The following is a 27038-nucleotide window of genomic DNA, read 5'->3' on the forward strand; positions in this document are numbered from 1 at the left end:
ACTGACTGGGTGGCCGAGAGTTTGTTTGGGTTTTTGTTTGGTTGTGTTGTGTTTAAATAGAGAAGGTTCAAATGGTAACTTCCTTTGTTGGTTTTAGAGACAGAAACAAACAAACAAAACAAAACTCTCTGCCATCAAGTGGATGTTCCTTTATGGTGACCCGATAGGACTGGGTAGAACTCCCCCTGTGGGTTTCCCAAACCATAGCTCTATGGAAGTAGAAATCCCTGACTTTCTCCCATGGAGCTGCTGGTGGTTTTGAACTCCTGATCTCGAAAATCACAGCTCGCGGGGAATCAATAAACCAACCTAGTTCTTCAAAGACAGAGAAGGTGCTATGTCTGAGGATAACCCTCTGGCCAGTCCAGGCGCTCTGGAATGTGAAAGAAGACGTGGGTTCTGTGTAGTTGGTTGGTGCCTTCAAGTCATCAGACCTGAATGAAGAACTAACCAGAACAAAGCACCATCCTCACTGTTGTCCTATCTGAGCCTATTGTTGCAGCCACTGAGTCAGTCCATCCTGTCTAAAACGTCTTCCTCTTTTTGGCTGACCGTCCCACCTCACCAAGCACGATGTCCTTTTCCGGGGACTGGTCTCTCCTGAGATCATACCCAACCAAAGTATGTGAGACGAGGTCTCCTCCTTTGGCTGTGCATTTACATCAGTCCCCAGGACTCTGATGACCAGAAATTGAGCCGCATTTGAATCCTCAGTCTCAGTCCCCTTCCAGCTTCCTCTCTGGGGAGCCTAATTAACTAGTAGCTGGAAAGGGCTGCAGGTACGCCACCCCCCAGGCAGAGAATTCAAAAGGAAGTGGGTGACTGTGTGAATAAGACTGCTTTCAGGGGCATTTGAGCCGATGCGATGCTCTTTGTTAAGGAAATTGATGGCTTTGTAAGTGCTGTGTCTGAACCAAGTACTTGAGCTGTAGGTCCCCATCTCGCCTCGTAAATTCCCTAATGGACTGTGGGCCTGGAGGCTGGCCCCAGTGTACTCGATCACATGCCAACAAAAGCTCAGATGCCACTGCTGAAAAAATTAGAAACTCTTAACCAAAGCATCGGTTATTGCGCACAAGCAGTTGAAGCGAAGCACAAGGCAGCCCAGTCTGCCTGCTCCCTCGCAGGGAGAGCCAGTCTCCGGCTTAAAGAAACTGATCCCTATGCCAAGCTGTGGTTCTCCTTACTTGATACATAGTGTGTCATTTTGTCCCCCTGAGCCGTCCGGGTGTTGTGATTACTTCTTGGGCTGCTAGCTGAAAGATCAGCAGTTCAAATCCACCAGCCAGCTCTGCGGGCGCAAGTTGGGGCTTTCTACTCCCCGAAAGAGTTACAGTCTCTGAAAGTCACTGGGGCAGTTCTTCCTTTCCAATGGGGTCACTATGAGTTAGAATTGATCGATGGCAGAGAGCTTGGGGTTTTTGTTGTTGTTATCGAGGAAAAGGTCATGATTTCACCTCTTTGTCTAAGAGGACACAGAGGGCAACGCGGGGTGAAGCATCTCGCCCACCAACGCTCAGCAAACAACTGGAGCTTCAGGAGGGGACCACGGGCCTATCAGGGGCGGCCTCAAGTATCACACAATTGCTGGGCAACACAGAGATGCAGAACGGCCAGTCTCTGCTGGTCAGCATCTGCCTCAGCAGAGGGCACTGACCTGGCAGCATGGGTGGGCAGAAGGACGTGGACTTCAGAATCAAACTTCTGGATTTCAGCCTAGATTTCACAGCTTGTGAAACTGTGGACAGAAATGTAACCTCTTCAAATCTTGTTCCCTCACCTGTGAAGTGGAGATAATAAGAGCACCACGCCCACAGGGCTTTCTGGGTGACACACATGGTGGAGTGTTTACCTGCTAGCCGAAAGGTGAGGGGTTTGAACCCAGCCAGACAGCCCTTGGAAAATTGGTCTGGCCATGTTTCCAGAAGGTCACAGGCAAGAAGACCCGACGGAATAAGTCAGCTCAGCATACACGGGGTCCCCAGAGTGGGGATTGACTGGTTGGCAACTATCGATAGCAGTAAAAATACACAGCATCATGCCTATCATGGGGCAGATTATATAGTTACTCATTTAGCAAATAGACTTATGGCATGACAGGTATCATTTTAATTAGGGAACTAGATGAAGGTCCAACTAGCCATTTTAGTGTGGATTGTCAGCGAGGCTTTACAAGGGCGTGCTGAGTTAAATCTGCATATTGGACAAAAAACTTGAGCATGTCAAACTCATTGCCAGGGTTGGTTCTGCCCCATAGCAACCTCCTAGGACAGGATAGACTGTTTCCATAGGTTTCTGAGACTGTCGCTGTTGAAGAGGCGGAAAGCCCCATCTCTCACCCTCAAGGCAGCAGGTGGTTCTCAGAGGTCAGCACCCCACTGTGTGACCCACCAGTCAGGACAAGGAGGCTCTCAGAACTCACGGCCGTGAAGCCAATTCAGACTCATAGTGACCCTGCAGGACAGAGTAAGTCTGCCCCTTTGAGTTCTGGGGCTGTAAATTTTTACCGGCATATAAAGCCTCATTTTTCTCTCACAGAGCAGTTGGTGGTTTCAAACTACTGACTTTATAGTTCGCGGGTCAACACATTATGCATTCTATCTCCTCAACTCACTACCATTGAGTCTATGCTGAGTCAGAATCACCCTATAGGACAGGGTAGAACTGCCCCCGTGGGTGTCTGAGGCTGTTACTCTCTATGGGAGTCGAAAGCCATCTTGCTTCCTGGGAACTTTGGTGGTGTCAAACTGCTGACCTTGCAGTCCAACGTGGAACCACTTTGCCACTAGTATAAATAAACTCACTGCCGTAAGTTGATGCTGACTCCTGGTGATCCTGTAGGGCAAGGTAGTAATTGCCCCTGTGAGTTTCTTAAACTGCAGCTCTTTACTGGAGTAGACCTGGTTTTTCTCCCACAGACACACTGGTGGGCTTTGAACTTCAGACCTTGTGGTTAGCAACCCAATGGGTAATCTCTATGCCACCAGGGCCTGGGCTCCATAGTAGTGACTGATCAAGCAAAGGGAGGAAGAATTGGCACAATTTCAGTCAGTTTGAGAGTGCCTTAGAGACGAAAAAGAAGTATCAAGGTAGACGGCACTGATTCTAGCTTTTCAGCTGTGATTAAACCTTTGACAGAAAATATGGAGTGAGTATTGGAGAGATGACTATAGTAGATTAAAATGATAAATCTGACTTGAATGGTTAAAACTTTGTAAATTGATCTCCCTTCTGATACACTTTGGGCTTAATCTGGCTTTTAATATTTTCTGGTAAAGTTTTTTAATTGGAGTTAATCTGGGTTGTATTTTGTTATGGTCCACAATCAGAGAGCAGAATAGTGGGCATGCATCTAGACCTCCTGTCTCTTGACCCCTTGCTTCTTGTTGTACCAGGCTGCTGTCCATGATTCTGCACTGGGGTACTGAATGTAAGCCTCTCTGCCATCTCTTGAAGGACCTGGAGTGGTGGAGTGGTTACTGTGATCAGCAACTACCAAAAGCTCTGTAGTTGGAACCCAGCAGCTGCTCTCGGGAAGGAAGATAGGGCAGTTTGCTACCATACAGATTGGTAGCCTTTGGAACCGTGTGGGGCAGTGGTACTCTGTCCTATCGAGTCAGTGGGAGTCAGAATTGACAACACTGGGGTCTGTGTTTTACGATAACTGGATAGGGAGCCCCAAAGACCCTACAGGACTCGGAACTTTCTGCTGTACTGAAGGAGTTTCCTTTATTGGGGTTGTTATAATTGCCTATAATCTTTTGAGGCCATTCAAATATCTATTCTAAATTGAAGATGCTATAAATGCACCTTTAGGTTCCAGTTCATAAGGCTGTCAAATCTATTAAACTTCTACCTAGTGTACAGCACTTTCTCTATCCAAAGATTCCACTTCTTTCCGAATTCTGTTCCCAAAAGACAGCACAATAGTATTTAAGAAAGATGGCGAGGCATGATGTCTCACAGGAACTAAACATGGTTATGTGATAGTTTACATATAATGGGGCTTTCTCCTGGAATGTGGCGTGGGTTTTAATATGACCACATTCTCGTTAATCGATTCAATTAAAAACGTTTTCCAAGAGTACAAGCTGCGAAAACATTCAAATCTGATTCTAGGCATCTTCAGGCCAATAAATAACAGAGCATTTAGAACTCCCAAAGGACTTCATTATTCATCATTTACCAAGCCCCTGCCATGACATTTTCATCTTCCCAAGAACTGTTGTTGCTCTTAGCTGCCATCAAGTTGATGCTGCTCACGGGAACCCAACCTGTCAGAGCAGAACTGTGCTTTCTGTGGTTTTTAAGGTGTTTAGAGCAGATTGCCAGTTCTTACTTCCGAAGTGCCTCTGGAATCACCAATTGTTCTATGTGGTCTAATGCTTAATCATCTGCACCACCCAGGGACCCATTTCTTCAGTGAAGGAATGTTCATGTAAGTGAGACTAGGCTCCAGCCCAGAAATATCCTACCATCTCCCAAACTCCACATGTTCCCTCTTTTATTCATGTCTTCTCTCTTCAACAAATATATATCCATCCTACGACAGGTGCTACTTTTCTTAATCCAAGAGAAAGAGGCGCACTTTGAGACAAGCTTCCATGAAACAACATGAAGCAAGATAAATATTTCTTGAGCATAAATAATATTCTCAGTGATATAAAGAAAAATGATATACTGAGGGCAGAGATGTAGAACATGCACTTACTAAAGACAGGGTTGTTCTTTGAGGAAGTAATATTTTAACCACGTCATAAATGATGAAGAGGAGTGGGGCAGGAGAAGAGCCAACCTAAAAAGAAAAGAAAAACGGAAGGGAGGTCCAGATAAAATAAACAGCAAGTTCAACTTCCTAGAGCAATCACAAATTTGGCTTATTTGAGAAATGGATATTTGCGGAATGGTTGAATGAATGAATGGACTAATGAAAGGCAGTGAGTAAGAGGGGCAGTACGAGGGGGTGGTCTGATAAAGGAAAGACTTTTAGAACATGATTCAGACTTGTGATTCTGTTGCATGTGAGATAAATCTCCGTGGAGGGTTTTCATTTGGCGAGGGGCCTGCAGTAGTTTCTGTGCTTCAGGGGATGTTCAGGTGGAGGGACCAGGTGGGAAACACTCATAGAGGAAACCGAGAGGCTAGTGAGGTGAGCAGTGTAACAGTGACCACTGCAGTGTCGAGAAGGGATTACAGTGGGGGGTGGGCAAAGCGAGTCAGGAGGATGTTGTAAGAGCCATATAGACATCGTTGAGTTTGTCCCGAGAGTGCTCAAGTCCATAATCGATCTGAATATGGATTTAGAGCAAAAAGCATGAAGACCGAATCCAGACACAATCTTCTTCTCTTACTGCTCTTGGTTCTGTTCACAGTGAAACCCAAGGAGGAATTTCTGGCCCACTTTGGTATATGGCCAGTGCTTCAGGGAACCAAACACTAACTTGAACTCGTCAAATTCAGCAGACCTGATCGGCCTCTGGAGGTTGTTGGCAGATTCATGCTACTGTAGGAACCCTTCACCGGCTGTAGCTTGTACACTGGGCAAGCTGGTCTGCCTGAGGAGGGTAAGGAGAAACCAACTTTAATAGGAGGCAATGAAGTCCAGAAGATGAGTTTGACATGAAGCCTTTGAGAGATAGACAGACGATGGACGGTCTAGATAACTCCGCTTCCAGAAGTAGCACATGCCAATACATTGTGGTGGCACTGCAATCTTTCCCATCGAAAGCCTTCAGGGGTGAAATACTCCTATTTCTCCTCTTCCAAGAGACAATCATTTAGACACAAAGATTGTGCATTTCTGGGTGTTTTGTTGATGTTGTTATTTAGATAAAATATTATTTGACATGAAGCTTGTTGCTGTTGGACCCATCCCTATAGGAACAGCAAAACTTTTTGGAAAATGCGATTCCTTCTTTTTTTTGAAAAAAAAAAAAAGTAATCATTTTAACGAAATGAGCGTATCATCATGTCAAACATTAGCCCCTCTAGGGATGGAATAGAAATAGACACTAATTTCCCCATGTGAAGTTTAAAAAATGGGTAAAACCAACCATCGTATAGGTGGACTACCTAGCCCCTCTCAGAAGAATTCACATTCTAATTATTTGCCGCCGCCTTGAATTCAAAACCAAACCCAGACCCTATTTCTGAAAACTTTCATTTCTGCAGTTACAAATAGTACTGTTTCTATAGTGGGTGTCTGGAGGCTTGGTAGCTCCAATATCTCCATGGACTAGTTATATTCAGCCAGCACCACTGGCTTTTGTGAGCCAGGAAAGGTACCTACACAGAATATTGAAAAGTGGGTGAGTATAAAAAGCTATTTTGTTTGCAGAATTACATTCTGAAAGCCCAAGCTTGTTAAGATAGACAACATGACACAGTGGAAAGAGCTGTCTACTGTGGGGTCAAGGGCCAAATTTCTTATCTTGTTTTACTTATAATTTTCTCTGAAGGTGCCAGCCAAGCACTTTGACTTTATAATCTTTGGCTTTTCCACAGGTGAAGTGGAATAATTTCTGGTTCACAACTATCATCAGAAACAATTATTCATTGATTATTGAGTGAATGCTGAGTGTTTTACTTACATTTACCACTAGACTGGTGATACATTCCATGGAAGTAAAGATGGAATATATATATAATATACTTGAATATAAGCCGACCCGAGTATAAGCCGAGGTACCTAATTATTACCTGGGAAACCAGAAAAACTGATTGACTCGGGTATAAGCCTAGGGTGGAAAATGTAGAAGCTATTGATGAGTTTCAATAATCAAAACAAATGAAAATAAAATTACTAAAAATTGAGACATCAGTGGGGTAATGTATTTAAATATTTATTTTAAATAAAAACATAAATAAAAGCACAACAAGTCATTTAACAATAGTAAACCAGCACAGTAAGTGGAAAATAGGTTAAAAAAAACCAATAAGGGATCAACAATGATACCTTAAGAGTACTATTCCCTGAGCTCAATCAGCAACCAAGCTAAAATGTAGAGTTAAAATCCTTCAAAACTGGCTTCCTCATCAAAATCCATATCCCAATGCAGAGCTTCAGCTGGTGTGAGGTCATCATAGACGCTGTCCTCACTGAGATCGCCGTCATCACCATCACTGCTGTCATTTTCATAAAAAGCGCAGTCTTCACTGCCATCCATAGCATTACTAATACTACATTTCTGGAAGGCACGTCGCACCATGTCTTCTGGAATGTCTTCCCATGCATCTCGAACCCACTTTGCTATTAACTCTATGTCAGGCTTCATGAGAGTTCCTCCTTTTGTTAGTCGGGTTTGACCAGATGACATCCATTCATGGCACATCCTTTGCACAGGGTCTTTAAAAGGTTTATTCAAAGATACATGATATAGGATGGCTCTGATTGGTTAGATGTGAGTAAACAAACATTCAAAGCCCTGCAGTGTCAGTGGGGCTTTGAATGAACAGCAGAGAAACGGCAATCACCCGCCCGCAATAACAGGCACTCGTTCCGTTACCTGGGGGGATGGGGTGGGCAGTGAGATGTTACACCTCGCTGCGGTACCACTGACCCGTCTATAAGCCAAACCCAAGCACATTTTTTGTGCTGAAAAAGTTGGATTATACACGAGTACCTACGGTACATCTTTTGAAACATGCCCCCAAATTAGGAAATGGAGACTTATACATTCTAAATATTTTTTCCTGCCCTCAGTTGGGATATCATTTTTGATTATATCATTGAGAATATAAATGATATAAACTAATAGTAAATGGTACACTTGGTAAGCAAAATCAGAATGTAAAGAGCCCCCAATAAAGTGATTTCCAAACCCCCATCAGGCTGTAAAAAGCACAGTTATAATACAACTTTGCTGCTCAGAAAACCTTTCTCAGTCCTATAGCACAAAATTTAAATTCCTTAACATAGCATTGCACTCCTTCCTCAATCTGGATTCAGTTCAGCTCTAGAACCCAGAACCCATAAACCTGAGCCCACAGGGTCAACCTATCTTGTTGAGGGCCTTCCTTACCTTTGCTGACCCCCTTCTTTACCAAACATGATGTTGTTCTCCATGAGTTGGTCTCTCCTGACAATGTGTCTGATGAAGAGCTGCCTTCTCCTAGTAGAGTTGATCATCATGATGAGAATAGAGTGAAGCCCATTGGAGTAAAGCTTTAAGACCTTCATTTATGGATGGGGCACCACTCAAAATGAGAAGAAACACCTGCAAAAATCTACCCACAACCCGAACTTGGGACGTAAAATGTATGGATCTAAGAAAATTGGAAGTCATCAAAAATGAAAAGGAACGAATAAAGATCAATAGCTTAGGTATTAGTGAGCTAAATGGATTGGTGTTAGTCACTTTGAAAAAGAAAATAGTGCCGTTTACTCTGCTGAGAATGATAATAATCCAGAGGGATGACGTTGCATTCATCATCAAAAGAGGACATTTCCAAGATCTATCTTGAAGTGAAATGTCTGTGATATCTGTCCACATATAAGGAAATCCAATCGACTCAACTATTACTCAAATGTTTGCAGCAGCCACTAGAGCTAGTGATAAATACATGGAAAGATGCTACCAATGTCTTCGATCTGCAATTGGCTAATTATCCCATCAAGATGCATTGATATGGGTGGCAACTGGAACGCAGAAGTTAGAAACAAAGAGGAAGGAATTTGTTCATAGCAAGTACCTCTAGTCAACAACACACATGGCCACTCTACACGTGGACTTCCCCAGATCGTCTAGACAGAAATCAAAGTGACTGTATGTGGGTATAGACTACCAAGATGCTCACAATCAGGAGCCAAAACCAGAGCAGGGGCTAACTATGAAATAGACCACTAATTGGGAGATCCAGTAGGAGTTCACAAAGTGAAAGAGAACACGTATTTTAGGCAGTGGGAACAAACAACCTCTGCAAGGGACGTAACGAAATCAGATCCAACTCACTACCGTCCATTGATTCTGACTCACTGAATCCAATAGGACAGGGCAGAATTGTCCCTGTCGGTTTCTGAGACTATAACTCTTTATGGGGGTGGAAAGCCTTGTCTTTCCCTTGGAGAGGCGGGTGGTTTCCAATGGCTGACCTTGTGGTTAGTGGGCCAACACGTAACTGCTACACCACCAGAGTTCCTAGTGCAAGGCCATAGGTAAGAGAACTGGAGCGACTGGTTTGGAAAACTGCAGAGAGTGTCCAGCTTGGGAAGAGTCTTTCAAATTCAGCTTTAGAAAATGACCAAATCCCATATGCAGCGGAAATTTACTAAAGAATTGTCTGCAGATCATATTTGTATTGGGGGAAGACACTCGCAGCTGAGTTGCCCCACTGTCCTCATTGGAAGACCACATGGGCTTAAATTAGTCTTTGCAGTGACCAGTAACTCATGACTATGTGGTCTTTGGGGCCCTTAAACTGGTGTGCTTCCGTGCGAAAACAAGCTTCTTAGTGCAAGTTCTCCTTGGGATCTTGTACTGAGCTGAGCTGACGTGAGGAACTTGAGTTTTTCCTTTCTGTTCAACACGAGATCTTTTGTTATTTCTTTCATTCATCTGAGGGATTCCAGGATGTCATAAATTAACAAAGTTTGTAGTCAGTCAAAGTAAATTCATGTTTTCCCATTTGGAAAGAGCTGTCTCACTATACATGAACACTTCCTTTTGGATTTTGCTTTGTGTGTGTGTGTGTGTGTGTGTGTGTACTTGCCTCTCTGCACTCAGATTTATATTTGAAAAAGCCTGTGTAGCCTCTTGTACACTTTGCCTCTTTGATAAAAAAAAACTCTCTTTAGATCTAGAATCGAGTAGGTAAATACTTCAATACTTGACTAAAATGACTTCTCCAATCCCTTTCTCCCTCCACGATCATCCTTGTTAAGAATAGAACCAGCACCATTGAGACTTGTATTACTTTTCTGTCTCTCAATCTACTATATTATTTGATAACATCTAGCAACTGGATGATTGGGACAGTCTAAGATATAACCTTATTTCCACTTACTAGATGGGGAAACTGAGGTATTATTAGGTGAACTCGCATACCCAAGATTACCCAGTAATCAAGGGAAAATCAAAGGTCATCCGGGCTTTGTGACATGTCAAGGAAACAAACTCTTAACAGGAGCTTGAACCCGTGCCTGTACTTATACTTTAAAATAAACAGCTCTCATTTCCTTAAGGCTGGGCTTTCCAAACCTTTAAATGAGGTGAACAGTTCCTACTAACCTAAAGCGGTGTCCTTTGGCCGTGCCTCAGGAATGCAGGCATGGCGCTTCATCTGTCTGGAGGATGAAAGGGGGCATCAGCTGTATCTGTCCACTTACAAAGAGTCCGTCTGCCTTGGGCTCTTGGAGCTGAGGCCATTTCTTCCCAAAGAAAAAAGAACGTTTCTAGAAAATGAGCGCTCCACTGACAAAGACTGAGTTAATGTTGTCCCAGCCCCAGCCCGTCTCTCAGCTGTATGGAGCATGTGAGAGGGCAACTGAACGTATGGCAGCCATTTTTTGAGGACTTCAAAGGGGTGATCTTTATAGACATTCTCAAAGGACACAGGAGGACTGCAGAGACTGTGGCAGTTACATAATGTCGTGCCAACTTGAGACTATTAAGAGTGAAGGGGTGCAATTTAGCCTTTCAATCATGTCGCTGCTTGATGACCTCATTTGGAGGCGCTATGGAGAGAACTAGCTCGCGAGAGGTGGGGCACACATACTCTCTGCTTCATATCCCTGATGACAAGACGCATGGAGCTACGTTCGAGTCCTGGAGCTCCAGGAGCCACATGGAGACGCACACCAGTGCTGAGATGCTTACATCGCCACTGGATCCACAAGACTTTCCACCCACTGGCCTGTGATCTTCCTGCATTCAGAGTCGTTGTATGTGCTGCCTGAGTCTGAAAAAGGATTTATACACTGGTAATGGACATAGGGGCTAATATTGGTCTTATGGACTTCACCTGGACGGGGTTAGGGATGCTTTCTTAATGTACAATTGCTGTTTGATATAAAGTTCTCTCTTACACATTTATCAGTGTCTCTGGATTTGTTTCTCTAGTCTACCTGGACTAACACAGAGGCTTATTGTGAAGTTTTAAGAAAATGAGAAATTGCAGTGGTGAGAACAGTGATTTCACCTGGGAACTTTTCTTTCATCGTGGCCGTGTACCTACTCATTCTTCAAGGGTATCCAAGTCTGTCCCCTGAAATATTTGTTGGCAACTCTTATACAATGTACTCTAGAACCCTGCTCTTGCCAACTCAGCCTTCTTGTTGTCCCCAAACTCAAAAAGTATGTTTAAAGAACATAATTTAAGACACTTGTCAATGCTACCACTGCCATGTGAATCGGCTATACGTGAAAGAGTGCAGAACACTCCAGGACGTGTGGATTTGCAGTTAGATGCTGTAGCGCTTGTTCTGACTCCTAACAGCCCTGCACGCCACAAGATGAAGAGCTGTCCGGTCTGCACCACCCCGCACTGGTGATGTGTGAGCCCGTTGGCGCAACCATGTGGCCATCCGTCTCGCTGAGGGGTTCTCTTGTTTGCACTGCCCCTCTAACTAGCATGGTCCCTCTCGCCAGAATCTTCATTCCCTCCTGATAACACATGCAACGTATGTAAGTTGAAGTCTTGCCATTCTTGCTTCTAAGGACCCATCTGGATGTCACTTTTTCAACATAGATTTGTTGGTTTTTCTGGCAGTTCATGGAATGGTGAGAGAGAAGGAAACACAGCCTCCAGGAGTGGATAGACCCAGATGCCAAGCAATAACAGCTTCGGGTCTTGATGTTTTTGTTTAATAAATGCTTCTATGATTTTGAAACAATATTTTTCTGATCTTCCACATATATTTGGATACGGATATATATCCATGTGTAAGTGTACTTATACATATATGTAAGTGTACTTACACATATATATTCACAGGTACGCATTGCGTAGTTTCCCGTTAGGCAGTGTTCTTTTATGTATATGTCTGTGGTCTCATAAGGCTTTTTGTCCTGTTCTGGTTTTAGTTTCAGAGGAAAACAACGTTGCTTTTATCATTTCCTTCCCATGGTTTAAAGAGTGGATATAATACTGGACCAGGGGTGGAATGTAGACAGGTGAGCCAGAAGCCAGGTTCCGGGCATGGGCTCTCGGGCAATGGCCATGGCCCAGGCTGCTGTGGCTGCTGCTCGCGTAGGCAGGGCAGCAGCAGGGCTGGCCGCTCTGCTCTTTCCTTGCTCATTTCCTCTCACTCTGCCCCCACGGCGAGCCTGTCGGCCACCCCTGCTGCTGCTGCTGCTGCTGCTGCTGCTGCTGCGGCCAATTCTTCTAGCCCGTCTGCAGCTCTGGCAGCAGCTACAGTAACAAGGACAGCCAAAGTGGACCCTCAGCAGGCTTTCATGTGGTATTTACACAATGCCCAGATCACATAACATCCTCTTTCATAGCACCCATCGTGCATGTTAAGTGACACAAATACTTGGCCATATGTTGTTTCTGTTCTATGCTATTGAGTCCGTTCTGACTCATAGAGATTTGGTCTGTAAGAGCAGAACTGTCCCAAAGGGCTTCCTAGGCTGTTACATTTGTGGAGGAGTTCTGGTGGCGGTGTGAGTAAGCTAACAGAAAGGTCAGTGGTTCGGACCCACCAGGTGCTCTGTGGGAGGATGATATGGCAGTCTGCTGAAGTAAAGATTCAAAAACAGAAAACCAAACTCAATGCCACTGAGTTGTTTTTGACTTGTCATCCTATAGGACAGAGTAGAACGGTCCCGTTGGGTTTCCACAACTGTACATTTTTATTGGAAGCAGAAAGCCACATCTTTCTCCTTTGAAGTGGCTGGTGGGTTTGAACCGCTGATGTTGTGGTTAGAAGCTCAACCCACTACGCAGCCTGAGAAATCCTATGAGGTAGTTCTACCCTGCCCCAGAGGGCTGATATGAGCTGGAAGTGGCGATCGATAGGGCTTGCTCTTTGAATTCTTTACAGGAGGAGCTTGACTGGTTTTTCTACAGCAGAGTGCTGATGGGTCTCAGTCACTTACCTTGTGGCTCACAGCTAAACACTAACCACCATGCCACCAGGCTCCATTACATATACATTTACAACATCCCCCTTAGAAAGCCTATTTCCCTGGCCCTGGTTATGACAGGGCAGCTAGGATGCTAGGATGGCAGGCTGATCGTTTGACCCTGCTATTCACTTTAAACTCTGTCCCCTACAAAGTGCTCTGCTTCCAGCACAAAGCAGTCAAGAAGCACAGAGTAAATTGATGTAATAAAAACAGGAAGGGCGATTTTGTTTTATTGTTTTGTTGTTGCTGTCTTTGTTTTTCCTGGCTACACATTTGTATTCCATCCCTCACCCTGCTCTCTTCAGTGCTTGGGGCAGTGCGAGCAGAGCAGGACAGAGAATTCCCAAGATGAAGAATGGCAGATGTAACTGAAGGGCCCCCAGGACACTGAAGCAAGGGAAACTGAATAGCCAAACCTAGGATGTTATTCGGAAGAGAGACTCACATGAGCTGTGTCAGCAGTGCTTTAAGGGGAGAGCAAGGCAACTTAGGTCTGTGTGTTCTCTCTTCTCTTTAACTCCTGCCTATCTACCAATCATCCATCTGTCACCTCTTCTCCATTCTCAAATCCTGCAAAGTCCTTGAGGTTTTTAACATAACGAGGCAGAGACTATTCTGTTTTCTATTCTAGCCCAATTTCTGCTACTATGAAAGGTCTCTTTCCTGAGGAAAAGAATTAAGTCAATTTTATAATAAGACAAAATCAGCCCTCTGCTACTGAGTCAATTCTGACTTAGAATGGTCCTGTGTCGGGTTTTGGAGACTGTAAAGAGTCACTGGAGCCAGACCATCTTTCTTCTGCAGAATAGCTGGTGAGTTTGAACCATTAACTTTGGGATCAGCAGCCCAGAACCTAATCCACAGCACCAACAGGAATTCTTCTTTTATTTTTATTAAATGCTTTTATTGAGGGCTCTTACATCTCTTATCACAATCCATACATTTGCACATATGTCAAGCACATTTGCACATATGCTGCCATCGTCATTTTCGAAGCATTCTCTTCCCACTTGAGCCCCTGATATCAGCTCCCCATTTCTTCTCCCTCCTTCCACCCCAGGACTTCTTCTTGATAAGGGGCCTCAGATGATTTTATTCTAATGGTACTCTACTGGTCTTCAAGTGGGAGGATGAGAAAGTTGATACACACGCTGATGATCTGGAGGTAGCACACTGTATAGGGGGAAGGTTCACCGGCAGAAGAAAGACCAGCTCTGCTACTGATTGCTGCCATCACCAGACTGTGTGGTCCTTTGGCCCTCCATTTTTCCTTTGCTCAGATGGCTAAATAAAGGGCTGTGGTTCTCCACAGCAACCTACACGTAACCACTGCGATGACACAGGGTCTGTGTTATTACCTGCAGTACTTTGAGAGTAGGAAAACGAGGACAGGTTGAGCTATTTTATTTGAGACCTGCAAAGCATATCGATGGCAGAGTTGGGGATTTTAATTCTGGTTTGCCCGATGCCAAAAGTCGGGCTCCTTGCAATTCCCTTTATTGGGTTTCTAAAGAGCAAAGTCTGGATTTATGACCGGCTACTCTTGGATTGGGCCGAAGTTTATTATATGTAAGTTGGCTTCGTGTACCAAGAGATTGGAGCGACTGAGAAGTGCTGAGCCTGTATTCTTTCCACGCTTGAACTGCCAGGCACGCTACCGGTCACTAGAGTCTTCAGCTGGCTCAATCCATCATTAAATAATTGAATTATAATGAATTGATTTATTCTGGCTCTTTTGATAGCATTTCACTATGTAAACTGTTTGCAGGGAAAAAACCAAGAGATTTCGGAGCTTGGAAGGAGCTCAATCCTCTGCTGCCGCTGCATTCAATGCCTCCTTTTTCAGACAGCCAGCATCACAGAAATCCAAGCTTGCTTTCCGCTTGACCCAGGCTCCTTCTGGATGGTGTGTGTGGGGCCAGGGGGGGCGGGGGGAGGTGAGGGGACGGGCCGAGCTGTTGCTTGAAAATGTTTCAAGTGAGTACTGGTTTCAAAGGCAGATTCCATTCAGCCACACCGGGATAAGTCAACCCCCTTAGAACAATATTGTTTTCTCTGGACACTTACTTCTGTATCCCTTTTCTAGGAGCACTGTGGCTATCCTGGAAAGGATGCCCTGGCTGGGACTGCCAGGTCTGCTTAGCAGATGGGAGAGCCGAGGCTAAAAAGTGACGGTAGTTATGCAGAGTTATGTAGGGAATGTACATTGTCATAATTCTAGAGCCTACTTCGGAGGTCCACTCCATTGTGGAATATGGGAAGAGTGTCTTAAATCAAGCACTATACATAGAATACATTCTGGTTTTCCCGGAGTATTCAGGTTTCCCCAGGATATGTGCCTATTTGCCTAGACATCATGTTAAATAGCACTGTCCTCACTCCCAAAGTGTTACCAGTTTGGATGACACATTGTAGCGTCGTGCTGTAATGTGGGGGCGGGCTTCGTGGTACTCACCATTTTCCATGGAAACTGCAACTGTTGTTACAATGGCGACCACAGCCTGGGGCAAGTGTGTAGCTGGAGATTTTTGATAAAATTCAAGCTCACCTTGAGGGAATTGTTAAACTCTGTCTGGAAAAAGTTGGAAAAGAATCACAGATTAGATGGCCATTAGAATGAATAAATGATGGGCAGGTAATCTTTTTCAGATGACCAACTCCAGGCTTCCCCGCTGGCTAGTTTTGAAATGCCAAGAACAAGGTGTCGCTCTCACCTGCTTGCAAAGCACCCTGCTCCCTTCGTGCATTCAGCTGAGTGAGGATCATGACAGCCCATGGCACCTTTAAATCACCTCAGCAAAAACCCTGTCTGTTACCGAATTACAGGAGACATTGCTGACTCAATCGCCCTTTACCTGAAACGTGTATGTTATCCCAAGCCCTTTGAAGCTTAGCGCATTCTCAGGATGGGCTTCTTTGAGACCCCCTGATCTAACCCTCTCCTCTAGACTGATGACTGTGCCCAGACAGGTAGAGAAACTTACCTGAGATCACGGAGCCATTTCATTGCAGAGCGGGCTTGCAAGTCAGTGTCTTCTGTGTGTCAGTTTAGTCATCCTGCAAAAACGGAAATCCTTTTGGGGGTTTAATAGTCCCCAGCTTGTTATGATGATGTACTGTGGTGGCAGAGAACGCATCCCAAACTTGGAAAGTGTAAGTTTGTCTTGGAGCCGGCATTAATACGCGGCCAAACCTTATTAAAGACATGTGGAATCTCAGTGTCCTCATCTGGACTCTGAGTCTTAACATCTTCCTGAGATTCTTTCTGGGGAGCAAAGTGTTCGTAAACTTCTAAAGGGCCGAGCTAATGGTCTTGACAACACACCCGGGGTTTTATTGCTTTCGGTTCCAACTCTGCGGAGTGTGGCTGTGGTCAAAGAACATATGCCTATCTACTCTCTCCTTTTCTATGCCCATCTCCTGCAGACGAGCCCAGTCAGTGCTATTTCCATGATGGTGATGGGGTGTGTGAAGAGTTTGAACAAAAAACCAGCATTAAGGACTGTGGTGTCTACACGCCCCAGGGATTCCTGGATCAGTGGGCATCCAATGCTTCCGTATCCCACCACGATCAGCAGTGTCCAGGTTGGGTCATCATCGGCCAGCCAGCAGCCTCCCAGGTAAGAACCCCGCCCACATCTGCCATGTCCTGTAGGCATTCTTCAACACTTCTGTGATCATCTTGAGAGGAGTGTCTGCAGCAACTGAGAGCGATTTTGAGGACTGAACATGAAATGGTTACGGTAGAGAGCTTCAGCAGAGTAGAAGTAAATTTTGTCCTCCTAGTTCCCTCTTTATTATAATTCATATTTGGTGATCCAGAGATGAGTGGGTTCTTACTAAAACCCCATTTTGGGTATGTCATTAGAACTCAGCTGGGCCAAAACATATCCTTCTGGATGAATCCCACTGGTTTCGGGGTGCCAACTTGTATGCTCCCTGGGAATTTTCTCCTTAGTTTATTGTAGCTCTACAATTACTTTGCTGTATGTGTGGTCTTGGGTTAGTTTCCCCATCTCTCTGGGCCCCATTTTCTCCAATCTTTAAAATAGAGGATTATTACGCTTGATGATCTCCATGGGCTTTCCTGACCGTGGGAAGCTGTGGCTCACTCCTCGGTCCCCTAATGCACTATTTATGTCCTGTGGTTCTTCCCCAGGGCTCTTTCAACTTAGCCGAGAGAGTTAGGGTGTTGGGGCCACCAGAGATCATGTGATTCTAAGGATGGCCTTGCTGGCCCCAGAGTCCCCTTTCCAATTATACTGCTGAGCCAGCACCTGCCTTCTTCTGAGACTCCCATTCCCCAGAGACATGATTCGGTGCTTCCAACTGCCTGACCTGGTGGCCATTTCTGAGCAGCTTGTGTCTTGGCCTCACAGATGAGCCATGATTCTCAAACCTTCCTCTCAACCACTGATTCCCTGGCTCGGCATCCACAGGATAGGCCTGGTTCTTAGGTAAAAAATTTGTTCTTCTCCTGGGGCTCAATGAAGCATCACTGTGATAGGTACAAGGTAGGTCCATTTCATTTATTTTGTCATTGCATTCATTTGCCTACTTGCTCCTATTCAAATTCATTGGTTTCTTTATTCATTTGTATTTGCTTCTAACAGCCTTGAGAAGAGCAGAAAGAACCAAGACAGCCCCTAATGCTTCTAATGCCAATGTCATGAATGAATGAATGAATGAATGAATGAATGCATGACTAACGTTAATCCTCCCTTGTGTTACCTTTGTACTTAGTACTCTTAACTGTGGTTACAGCTCCCACTGAACTCTAATGACCTGCTTTTGTTAAAACAGCTTTGAGTTGTATTGATGTTGACCCCCTTACCTTCCAGCATAAGATCTAGATAACAGTATGCGTATATGTTTGGGAAATGTGTCCTCAGTCATCTATAGATAAACCACACACACACATACTGAGATGCACACACAGTTACAGGTAAATGAACAATACTGTGAGAATGCTGGAGACTACTTCTTCATCACAGGGGAAGTTCGGCTTCCAAAACAACAGAGTGGGCCAGCAGTGGACCCAAGAATTCCAATTTCAAAACACTATCCAGTTCCATGGGTGATTCTTAAAAAGTCATTCAAACAAGGGAATTATTAATGCGCTCAGGGCCTCACATCAGTAAGAGTTGAGGTAGCAGCTGTGCCTAAAAATCACCCACAGTTTATTGCAACCAATGTGAGAAAAGAAAGGAACAGAATGCTCCGGCATTAGCATTGGAAAAGCGACTTCATAGGGCAATTATTCCAGTCTTAGGAGGAGGAGACTGTCAGGAATTATGGGTGATTATCTCTTCCTAAACAAAAATCCAATTAAAAAAATCATTATAAATACCAGTCCTTCGATCTACAAAGAGGAGATGAGGAAACAAAATCATCCTATTGAATTATTCATTGTAGCCAATTTTATTTTAATGAAATCGACTAGGTTCCATTACTCTGGGCTTTGGCATAAGCTCGGTTACAAGGAGACTTCAGCTGGAACTAAATTTGCCATAATGCAATGGGCTCACAGGAGAGTGCAGCGTCAGGGGAGGGGAGAGGGGTGCAGGACCAGGGGGAGGGCGGCCCTGAGTGCCGAATAACAAACGTCTCTTGCAGCCCTCATCTGGAAGCAACTGCATGAAAGTCGCATGCACACACATATGCACATGCAGGACCACACACTGGCACTCAGAAAGCCTGCATCATGCTGAGTAAAGGGTGTTCCTGCAATGAAAAGGTTGCTCCCTTCTAGCATGGCCTTCATTACCCTGTGCAGTGATTCGAGAAGGTAGGTGGCTAATTTTCACGCTGTCAAAGCCACCAGTGAGGTTGTTGATGGCTAGAGAGGAGGGTCTGGGGGCTCTTAGAAGTTAGATTTAGGAATAAGGTAGAAAGAAATGTCATGTGCTCCCTCCACATTTTCCCAAGACCAATTGGGTTCTCCCCTCCTTGATGTGTCTCTCTCTCTCTCTCTCTCTCTCTCTCTCTCTCTCATACACACTTGTAAAAATTTATACATGAGCAGTCCATATATAAGCCTGATGCTAGCAGGCGAGTACTAATGCAGGTAGGGGGGGTTGGGGAGGAAACAATAGTTACTGAGGACCTATACAGAAGCAGAAACGACTGTGCTGGACACCTATAGGCATCTTAATGCCAATCCTCCTTTCTGTCTTCCCATAGAAAACAGATAGGTGGGTGGCTTGCACAAAGTCACACAGCCTATAATTGGGGGCTCAAGATGAAAAGAATGCCATAGAAGAAGACAGTGGGAGTTTACAGTTTTGGAGTGACACCCCAAAATTGGAAGTCACTAGACATCTGGAAAATTTCACTGGTGAACAAGCAGAAAGAAACATGCAGAACTCCGTGCTGGCTATCCCATGAGGGACATTGTGCTTAAATGATCACTGAACAGTCCGTCTCACAGTCCCTCCCCACACCTTCAAATTCAGGCTGCTTCCTCTCTCCTCCTACCAAAGAAGCCCAACCCATGATCCCCTGGTGATGCTCCATTAACTAAGGATGATTAAAGGACCACTGTGATTTCCATTTCCTCTTCTAAAACAGCAAGAGCAACAACAAACCCCAACTTAGCCCACTCTCTGCCTTTCCTTGTTGCTGGAAGAATTATAAATGCATGTGCCTGTCCCTGTTCTTGAGCTTGTGGGAGAAATCCATGGTGTGAAAGTCTAACTTTGTCACAGCAAGACTTAGGGACTCTGAGACATTGGTCAAGGAGTTGTACCCTTCTTGGAAGAAGATTGCTAGCTCTCCTGGTGAGTACTGCGGACAAGCAGCACTCAGCCAGACTTGTTGACTCTCTCAATCGTATCAACCCAGAATCTTTATTAAAGCTCCAGCTTCAATGCCGTGTGTCTTTGCCACATCTAGTTTTCTCTAATGTCTCTTGTTCATTCTTCTAAATACAAGATGCCCAAATTTGGTTAGGGTTAAGGTATTCCACTCAGAACATTGAGTCTCATACCCAAACATTATCAGAAGTATCAGAACTTCCTGGTTCTGCAAATTGGGCTGGACATCCTAGTAAGAGACATTCTTAGGATAGTTTGGCCATGTACCTTCCTGGCCCAACTGGAATCAAGAAGGCCTGAGACAGAACAAAAATGGAAATGAACTGAAAGAATGAAGTTATCTCTCTTCTGAGAACCTCAGATATGGTTTGGTTTAAGTGCTTGCAACGATCTTATCTTGTTCTTATTTTGTCTCCATGTTTTGCATTTCTCTAGTGTTTTACACCAAAGGCTGCCAAAATGAGATGTAGATATTTCTTTCACCCCATCTCCAACCCGGATTTTCTTCCAGCGTCCATTTCCTCTTATCCAGAGGGCCATCTCCTTCCTTCTTTACTGGCCTAAGGAGGAAAAAGCGATACAGAGAGACTATGCAGAATGCATGGTACTCTCCCAGGGGATCAGGTCACTTCAGTCAACCAGCCTATTATTTGGTTAATCCTTTGGGGATAAACCATAGACTAAGCACTTCCAGAGCCAAAGTAAAGAAACCCTTTCTAGGAATGAGAATGACCTGCAGTGGACTGGAGTGTCCTCGTGGCGTTATCAGAAGCTGCTCATTCCAGGAGGCGTTCCTGCCGAGCTGCTGAGGGAACAGAGGAGGTCTACATGCACAGCTAGGTGAGGGCTGCGTGTCTCCACTTCTTTTGACACTGGCTCTCTGACTTGTTGTTTCCATGAGTGACATATCTGCTCTTCGGGATTTTATTTTGAGTTGCTATCCTCTGTTCCTTGGCACTGCCATGCTACTTTTGCTTTCACTAAAGTCTAAGTCCTATTTTGTCTTTTATGACAACAATTTATTCTTTCATTTATGCATTCATTCATTCACTGGGTCGATAAGAGGAATTGCTTTTGAGTCTTATCCTGAGGACCGTTAGGAGTCCGAGAATATAGGTGAATTAGCAGGGTGAAATGAAAACTCTCCGAATCTGCTTTGCTCTTGTGAATTCTTTTCTTTCCTGGGAATTTTGAGAAAGTGTTTCCTTTGAGAGCCTCGGTTTTCTCATCAGGAATGTGGGTATGACAGTGTCCAGCTTGTAGTAATTAAGGAGAGAAAGCAGAGTAATTGTAGCATGTGCCTTTTAACTTTCACGGAATACCCTCCCTCATTCACGCTAAGTCCCCCGACCTTCACACCTCTACTCCACAGATGTCCACAGTGACACACACCGGACTGGAATTCAGTCAACGTTTGCTTGAGTTGAACACACTTGTGCTATCAAGTGTCTTCTGCTCACTCAGGAGCCCTGGTAACACAGTGAGGATACATTGGGCTGCTAACTACAAGGTCAACAGTTTGAAACCACCATCCCCTCCCCAGGAAACCGTCTAGACTTTCTATTACAGTCTTGCAACCCAACAGGGGTAGTTCTACCCTGTCCTATATGGTCACCAGGCATCAACCTCAGCTCAATGGCGGTGAGTTCTGTTTTGCCTACTCAGAACTGTACCCGGTATTTTGAGAAACTCCAAAGAGACACTGTCCTTCTGTTACTCTCAAAGATCTTTCAGTTGTATTGGCTGAAGGTATCCAATTGAACACCGTCGCCAACAACCCCAGAGTGGGAGATTCAGAGGACGGTTTCTTGAGGAAGAAACTACACGGTCATCAGTCTACTCAGTCAGTATGTAAAGAGCCAATATGGAGGAATCAGAAAACCCTTGGACCACTGTTAGAATGTGTTGGAGAAATTGCAAAATGAACCATTGACAAAGTAGATCCAGGCTCTGTGCCAAAGTCTTTGTGTCCTAATACTACTACTAAATAGAAAGCAATGTCTTCGCTTTATGAGTTCAGATGTGAAAACTTAAGAGCGTTGAAGGACTTGCTCCTGGGCTGACAGTTCCACTGTACTCTTTGCATGAACTCTGGTGAGTCACCTCATATTTGCTGGTTAACATATGAGAGAGAGCAGGCGAGGAGAGTTGGTGGCTTTGGGATCCGTTCAAGTGGGCATGTGCTTAAGGGACACTTAGAAAGTGGGAAACCACCCTCTGTAGTCACCGCCTGCACTGTTCTTGGCATGCTGCCTAGCATTTCACCATCAGGTGCCATTCTTTTAGGTTTATCACGACCCTCTCCAGAGAGTCCTCTAAAATACATTTGTGGAAACATGGGGGCATCACAGGAAATGTTTTAAGTTGCCAACCCCTTAGGGAACATTTTTCTTAGCTTTTGAGGTGGTGTGGAAATGCCTGCTTATTTCTGTGGTGCGAGAGAAGCTGGAAGGAAGCACCAATAGGACATTCACAGAGGAAGAGCAAGTTTTGCACAACTTGCAGTCTTGTCACTAGCCTTGTGCCGCATGCAAGAAGTGGAAAGGTCCGAAGAATCACAAGATGTATGACATGCATGCCTTGCTGGCTGCCTTCCTAACCCTGGAACTGCAGGATCCACCCACCAGCGTCTTCTCCATCCCTAGATCCAGAACAAGGGTTCAGCTGCCCACTGGGTTCTCTAGATGCAAGGGTAGGGCAGTTCCCACGGGTGTTTTCAGGACTCTGTGGAAATCATTAATATCAGGAGAGCCTGAAGAGGGTCAGAGAGAAAAAGGCTGAATGGGAAATCCTTCATCAAATCAAGGAAGCCAGAAGGAAATAATAGGGAAAGAAGATCAAAGGAAAATGGATGTATTTGAATTGTGGTGTTGCCAAAATATATTGAATATTCTGCAGGCTGGCAAGAGAAGGAGCAAACTGTTCTTCAAAGAAATGCATCCAGAATGGTGCTTAGAAGCTTATTTTGGACACAGAGAAAAGGATGTTGTTTCTGGTAATGCAGGGGGCCATTGAAAGTGAAGAAAGCCCTCAGTGAGATGGTTTGACCAAATGTCTGCACCGGTGGGCTCCAACATACCCAAAGACGGGAAGATGGCGCAGGACAAGCAACACCTCATTCTGTTATCCATCCAGTCACCGCGAGTCGAGTCCGAACCGACTCAATGGCAACTGACAAAACATCAAGAGAGAGAAGTGGGGGAGCTGATACCAGGGGCTCAAGTGGAAAGAGAGTGCTTGGAAAATGTCGATGGCAGCATATGTGCACATGTGCTTGACACACTGGAGGAATGTATGGATTGTGATAAGAGGTGTAAGCGCCCCCAATAAAAGTATTTAAAAGAAGAAGCAGAACGAAAAGACAGGGGGGTGAGTAAACGAATAATGGAGAAGCGAGACTGCAGCCCCTACCCATATCAAATGTCCTTTAAGATGTAAATACTGACACAATGGATGTATGTAAGTATGTATTGTGAGTAGAGCTGTATGTACCCCCAATAAAATCATTTAAAAACAAACAAACAAATGTCAAGAGAAGCTAGCACCTGAGAGGGGACATCCATAGAGGCTTTTCAGAATGGGCAGTAGTGGTTTGGTAGTAATAGGACAAGATGTTCAAAGTGGAAAGAAATGTCGCATCTGTTAACTATCTCCTTTTTACCAGGTCCTGTGCAGGGCTTTGGAGCATGGTGCTTTTTATACATTTCACAGTCATCCTATATGGAAGATGCTATCCTTCCTTCTCCATATGAAACTGAGTCTCAGGAAGGTGAATTACCATACCTCTATTACCCCTTGTTTATAATTTTTCCACGCTCTCACCAAGCTACTTGGAATTTTTCTATTGAGAAGCGATTCTCCATTACTATTAAAATTATAGTATTTTCAAAGGACAGCGTGAAATCTTGGTCAATACCTAGTATAGGTATCATTTCTTAGTGGGCCTCCTTCCTTTGTCTGCCTGCCTGCCTGTCAGTGCTTTCACCAAAGCATCCGGTTTTCCTCACTACAGCAGAGGGGCAGCGTGTGCACTGGTGATGGAAGGAGGAGAGGGAAAGGGAACACCATGAAATATCAGAAGATTCCAAGCAGTCTTCCCAAATTCCCAAGGGATCTGCTTTCTCCTGGTGGTTTCGGAATAATTTTCAAGAGCACATGTGCAAGTCATCTAAGGAGACAGGACACAAAGTACTATGGTCTATTACAGCTTGTCCCATTTCTGTGGGGGCACCCAAAAATCGCAGAAGAAGAGAATCTCTCTCTCCTCGAAAAGAGCCCCATCAGCTGGTCATTAAACTTCCCAAAATGTGTCATGGAAATCTCGGCCTACTAGAGATTTTAAAATGTCCAAAGAGTACAGGATCCTGGCAAAGGAATTGACGACACTCTCCTTTTCTCTTCCCTTTCTTCCTCTATCGGTCACCCTGTCAATATATCAATATTTATTTAAATCTAAAGGGAACTAGACATTGTGATAGGACGTAGAATACCTTCAGAAAAGCACGAGTGATGTTAGTTGTAAAGAAAAAGTGAGATTTAGTATCAGATCAATGTGATCTCCAGGTCTAGGGTCCACGCTTATGCTTTGTGTGTATTGGGAAAGTCAGTTCTCTTGCCCAATACACAATGTCTTCATCAGTCACATAGAAGGAATGGCTGCTCCATTGGAGCTATTATAAATGATGAGACACTTGCTCCAGGAAGTGGCTTTCCTTCACGTGTTGTTTTTAGTTGTTCTTGAGTTAGTTCTGACTCCTAATGTGCTTGTATTTAACAGAACAAAACATTGAAGCCACTGGGTCAATCTATTTTATTGAATGCCCTCCTCTTTTTCAATGACCATCTACTTTACTCAAGCATGATGACCTTCTTCAGGAACAAATACATCCCGGTGAAGTCTCCTACTCATGTGAGAGCAGGTTTTGACCTTCTTGACTGTGCGTCTTCTAAGACAGATTTGCTGAGTCCTCTGTCAGTCCATGACACGTACGTTCATTACTCTTTGACAACTCCCTAGCCCCAAATCACTAGTACTCACGGTCTGTTTAATTCATTGTTCAGCATAAACACGCATACGAAGGGGTTGAAAGTACCATGGCTCGGGTCCGACATACTGGAGTCCTCAAAGGGAAATCTTCGTTGTCTCTTTCTTAACGTCTTCAGGAAGTCTTTTGCAGCAGATTTGCCCAATGCAATATATTGTTTGATTCCCTGACTGCTAATTCCACCATTGTTGACGGTGAATCCAAGTGTAAATCAAATCCTTGACAACTTCAGTCTTTTCTCCATTTTTCATGATCTTCTTTGTTCAGTTGTGATATTTTTGTTTCTTGAGGTCGAGTTGTAATCCATACTGAAGACTGTAGTCTCTGATCTACTTCAGTAGGTGTTTCAAGTTCACTGTTCTCAGCAAGTGAGGCTGTGTCACCTGCACACCGCAGGTTGTTCACAAGTCTTTCTCCAATCCTGATAGTGAATTTGTATTCATACAGTCTGGCTGCCCAAATTATTTGTTCAGCGTACAGATTGGTGAAAATATCCAACTCTGATGTACACTTTTCTTGATTTTAAACGACATAAAGTTTCACAATGGTTGCTTCTTGTTTTATGTACAGTTTTTGTGCCTGAGTGCAAAGAAGTCTTCTGAAATTCCATTTTTTGACATGTCCTTCATAATTTGTTATGCTCCACACAGTCAAATACCTTTGCATAGCCTATGGAACATAGATATACATCTTTCTGGTATTCTCTGGTTTTGATCAAGACATATCTGATAGCAGCCAGCTATGATATCCATCAGTGAACAGCCTCTTCTGAATCTGACTTGAGTTTCAAACATTTTCTGATCTATATACTGCTGCAATCATTTTTGAAGTACCTGTCTTCAACCAAATTTCACTTACATGTGATTTTAATGATACTGGTCAATGGTTTCTGCGTTTTATTGAGTCACCTTTCTTTTGATTGGGCACCTAGGAAGGGGCTTCAGATAATTTGTGGGAAATTCTCATTATCTTTTCATTAAATTGCCCACACCGTTTTTGAAGCCCCTTTGTGTATTTGTGTATGCATTTTGCAGCCTGTTATCAAGGTAGCTCTCTTCCAAACTTAATGGTCAGTGCTTTCATGGTGACATCGGTTTGGCGAGACATCTCAGTTGATATTCCACAATTTTGGATCCTTGTTTATTGTCAGTGCCTTCTGTGCAGCCTGAGTGTCTTTCCTCCTACCATCTGTTCTTGCCCGTGTGTTCCTCCTGGAATGGCTGCATGCTGACCCATTGCTTTGGTCCAGTGACTCTATGTATTCCTGACATCTTCTTTTAATCCTTCCTGCATCTGTTCATATTTAGGCCATAGCATCCTTCAATGCTTCAACTCAAGGCTTGACTATTTCTTCTATTCTTTCAGCTTAAGAAATCCCAAATATCTTCTTGCCCTTCTGTTTTCTAACTCCTTGTCTTTGAATATTTCGTTATAATAGTTCATCTTCTCATGTTTTCCTTTGAACTATTGTGTTCCGCAGTTCCACTTCATCATTTCGTCCATTCACTTTATCTACTTTACTTTCAAATTTCTGACTCTCTTATGATAATAATTTTGGTCTTTTCTGTCTTTTTAATGACCCTTTGCCTTCTTAATTCATGCAGTTCTTGATGTCAACCTACCACTTGTCTGACCTTGATTCATCAAATCTATTCTTAAGATGGTTTGTAACTTCAAGTGGGATATACTCAAGGTTACACTTTGTTTTCATTTCCCCAAGCTTCAACTTGAACTTTCATATGAGCAATTGATTGGCTGTCCCACAGTCTATCTTCAACCTTGTTCTGACTAATGATAATGGACTTCTCCAGAGATGTAGTGGGCTTAAGTCCTGCATGGTCCGCTTGCCAAGGCCCATATGCATAGTCGTTGTTGATGTTGAGAAGAGGTATTTGCAATGACTACATCATTGGTCTTGCATGGTTCTATTATATGATATCTGGTGATTCCATCACCAAGCCTATTATTTTCCAACTACCTGTCTTTTGCTTTCAGCTTTTGCCTTCCAATCACCAGTAATGAGCAGTGCATCTTGATTGCATTCCTGGTCAATTTGAAGCAGCAGAATTTGATGAAAGTCTTCACTCTTCATCTTTGGCACTAGTGGTTAT

The 27038-nt window shown here is 44.1% G+C and overlaps 1 protein-coding gene across 1 annotated transcript in view; it reads left to right on the forward strand.

Moving 5' to 3' along the window:
- PAPPA (pappalysin 1) overlaps positions 1-27038 on the forward strand; it is a 281949-nt gene that overhangs the window by 149003 nt on the left and 105908 nt on the right. The window contains exon 10 of the mRNA XM_075560393.1: positions 16494-16687. Coding sequence (XP_075416508.1) covers positions 16494-16687 — 194 coding nt within the window. The remainder of the gene's footprint in view (positions 1-16493; positions 16688-27038) is intronic.

This window comes from Tenrec ecaudatus, chromosome 10 (assembly GCF_050624435.1).
Source record: "Tenrec ecaudatus isolate mTenEca1 chromosome 10, mTenEca1.hap1, whole genome shotgun sequence".
NCBI lineage: Eukaryota > Metazoa > Chordata > Mammalia > Afrosoricida > Tenrecidae > Tenrec > Tenrec ecaudatus.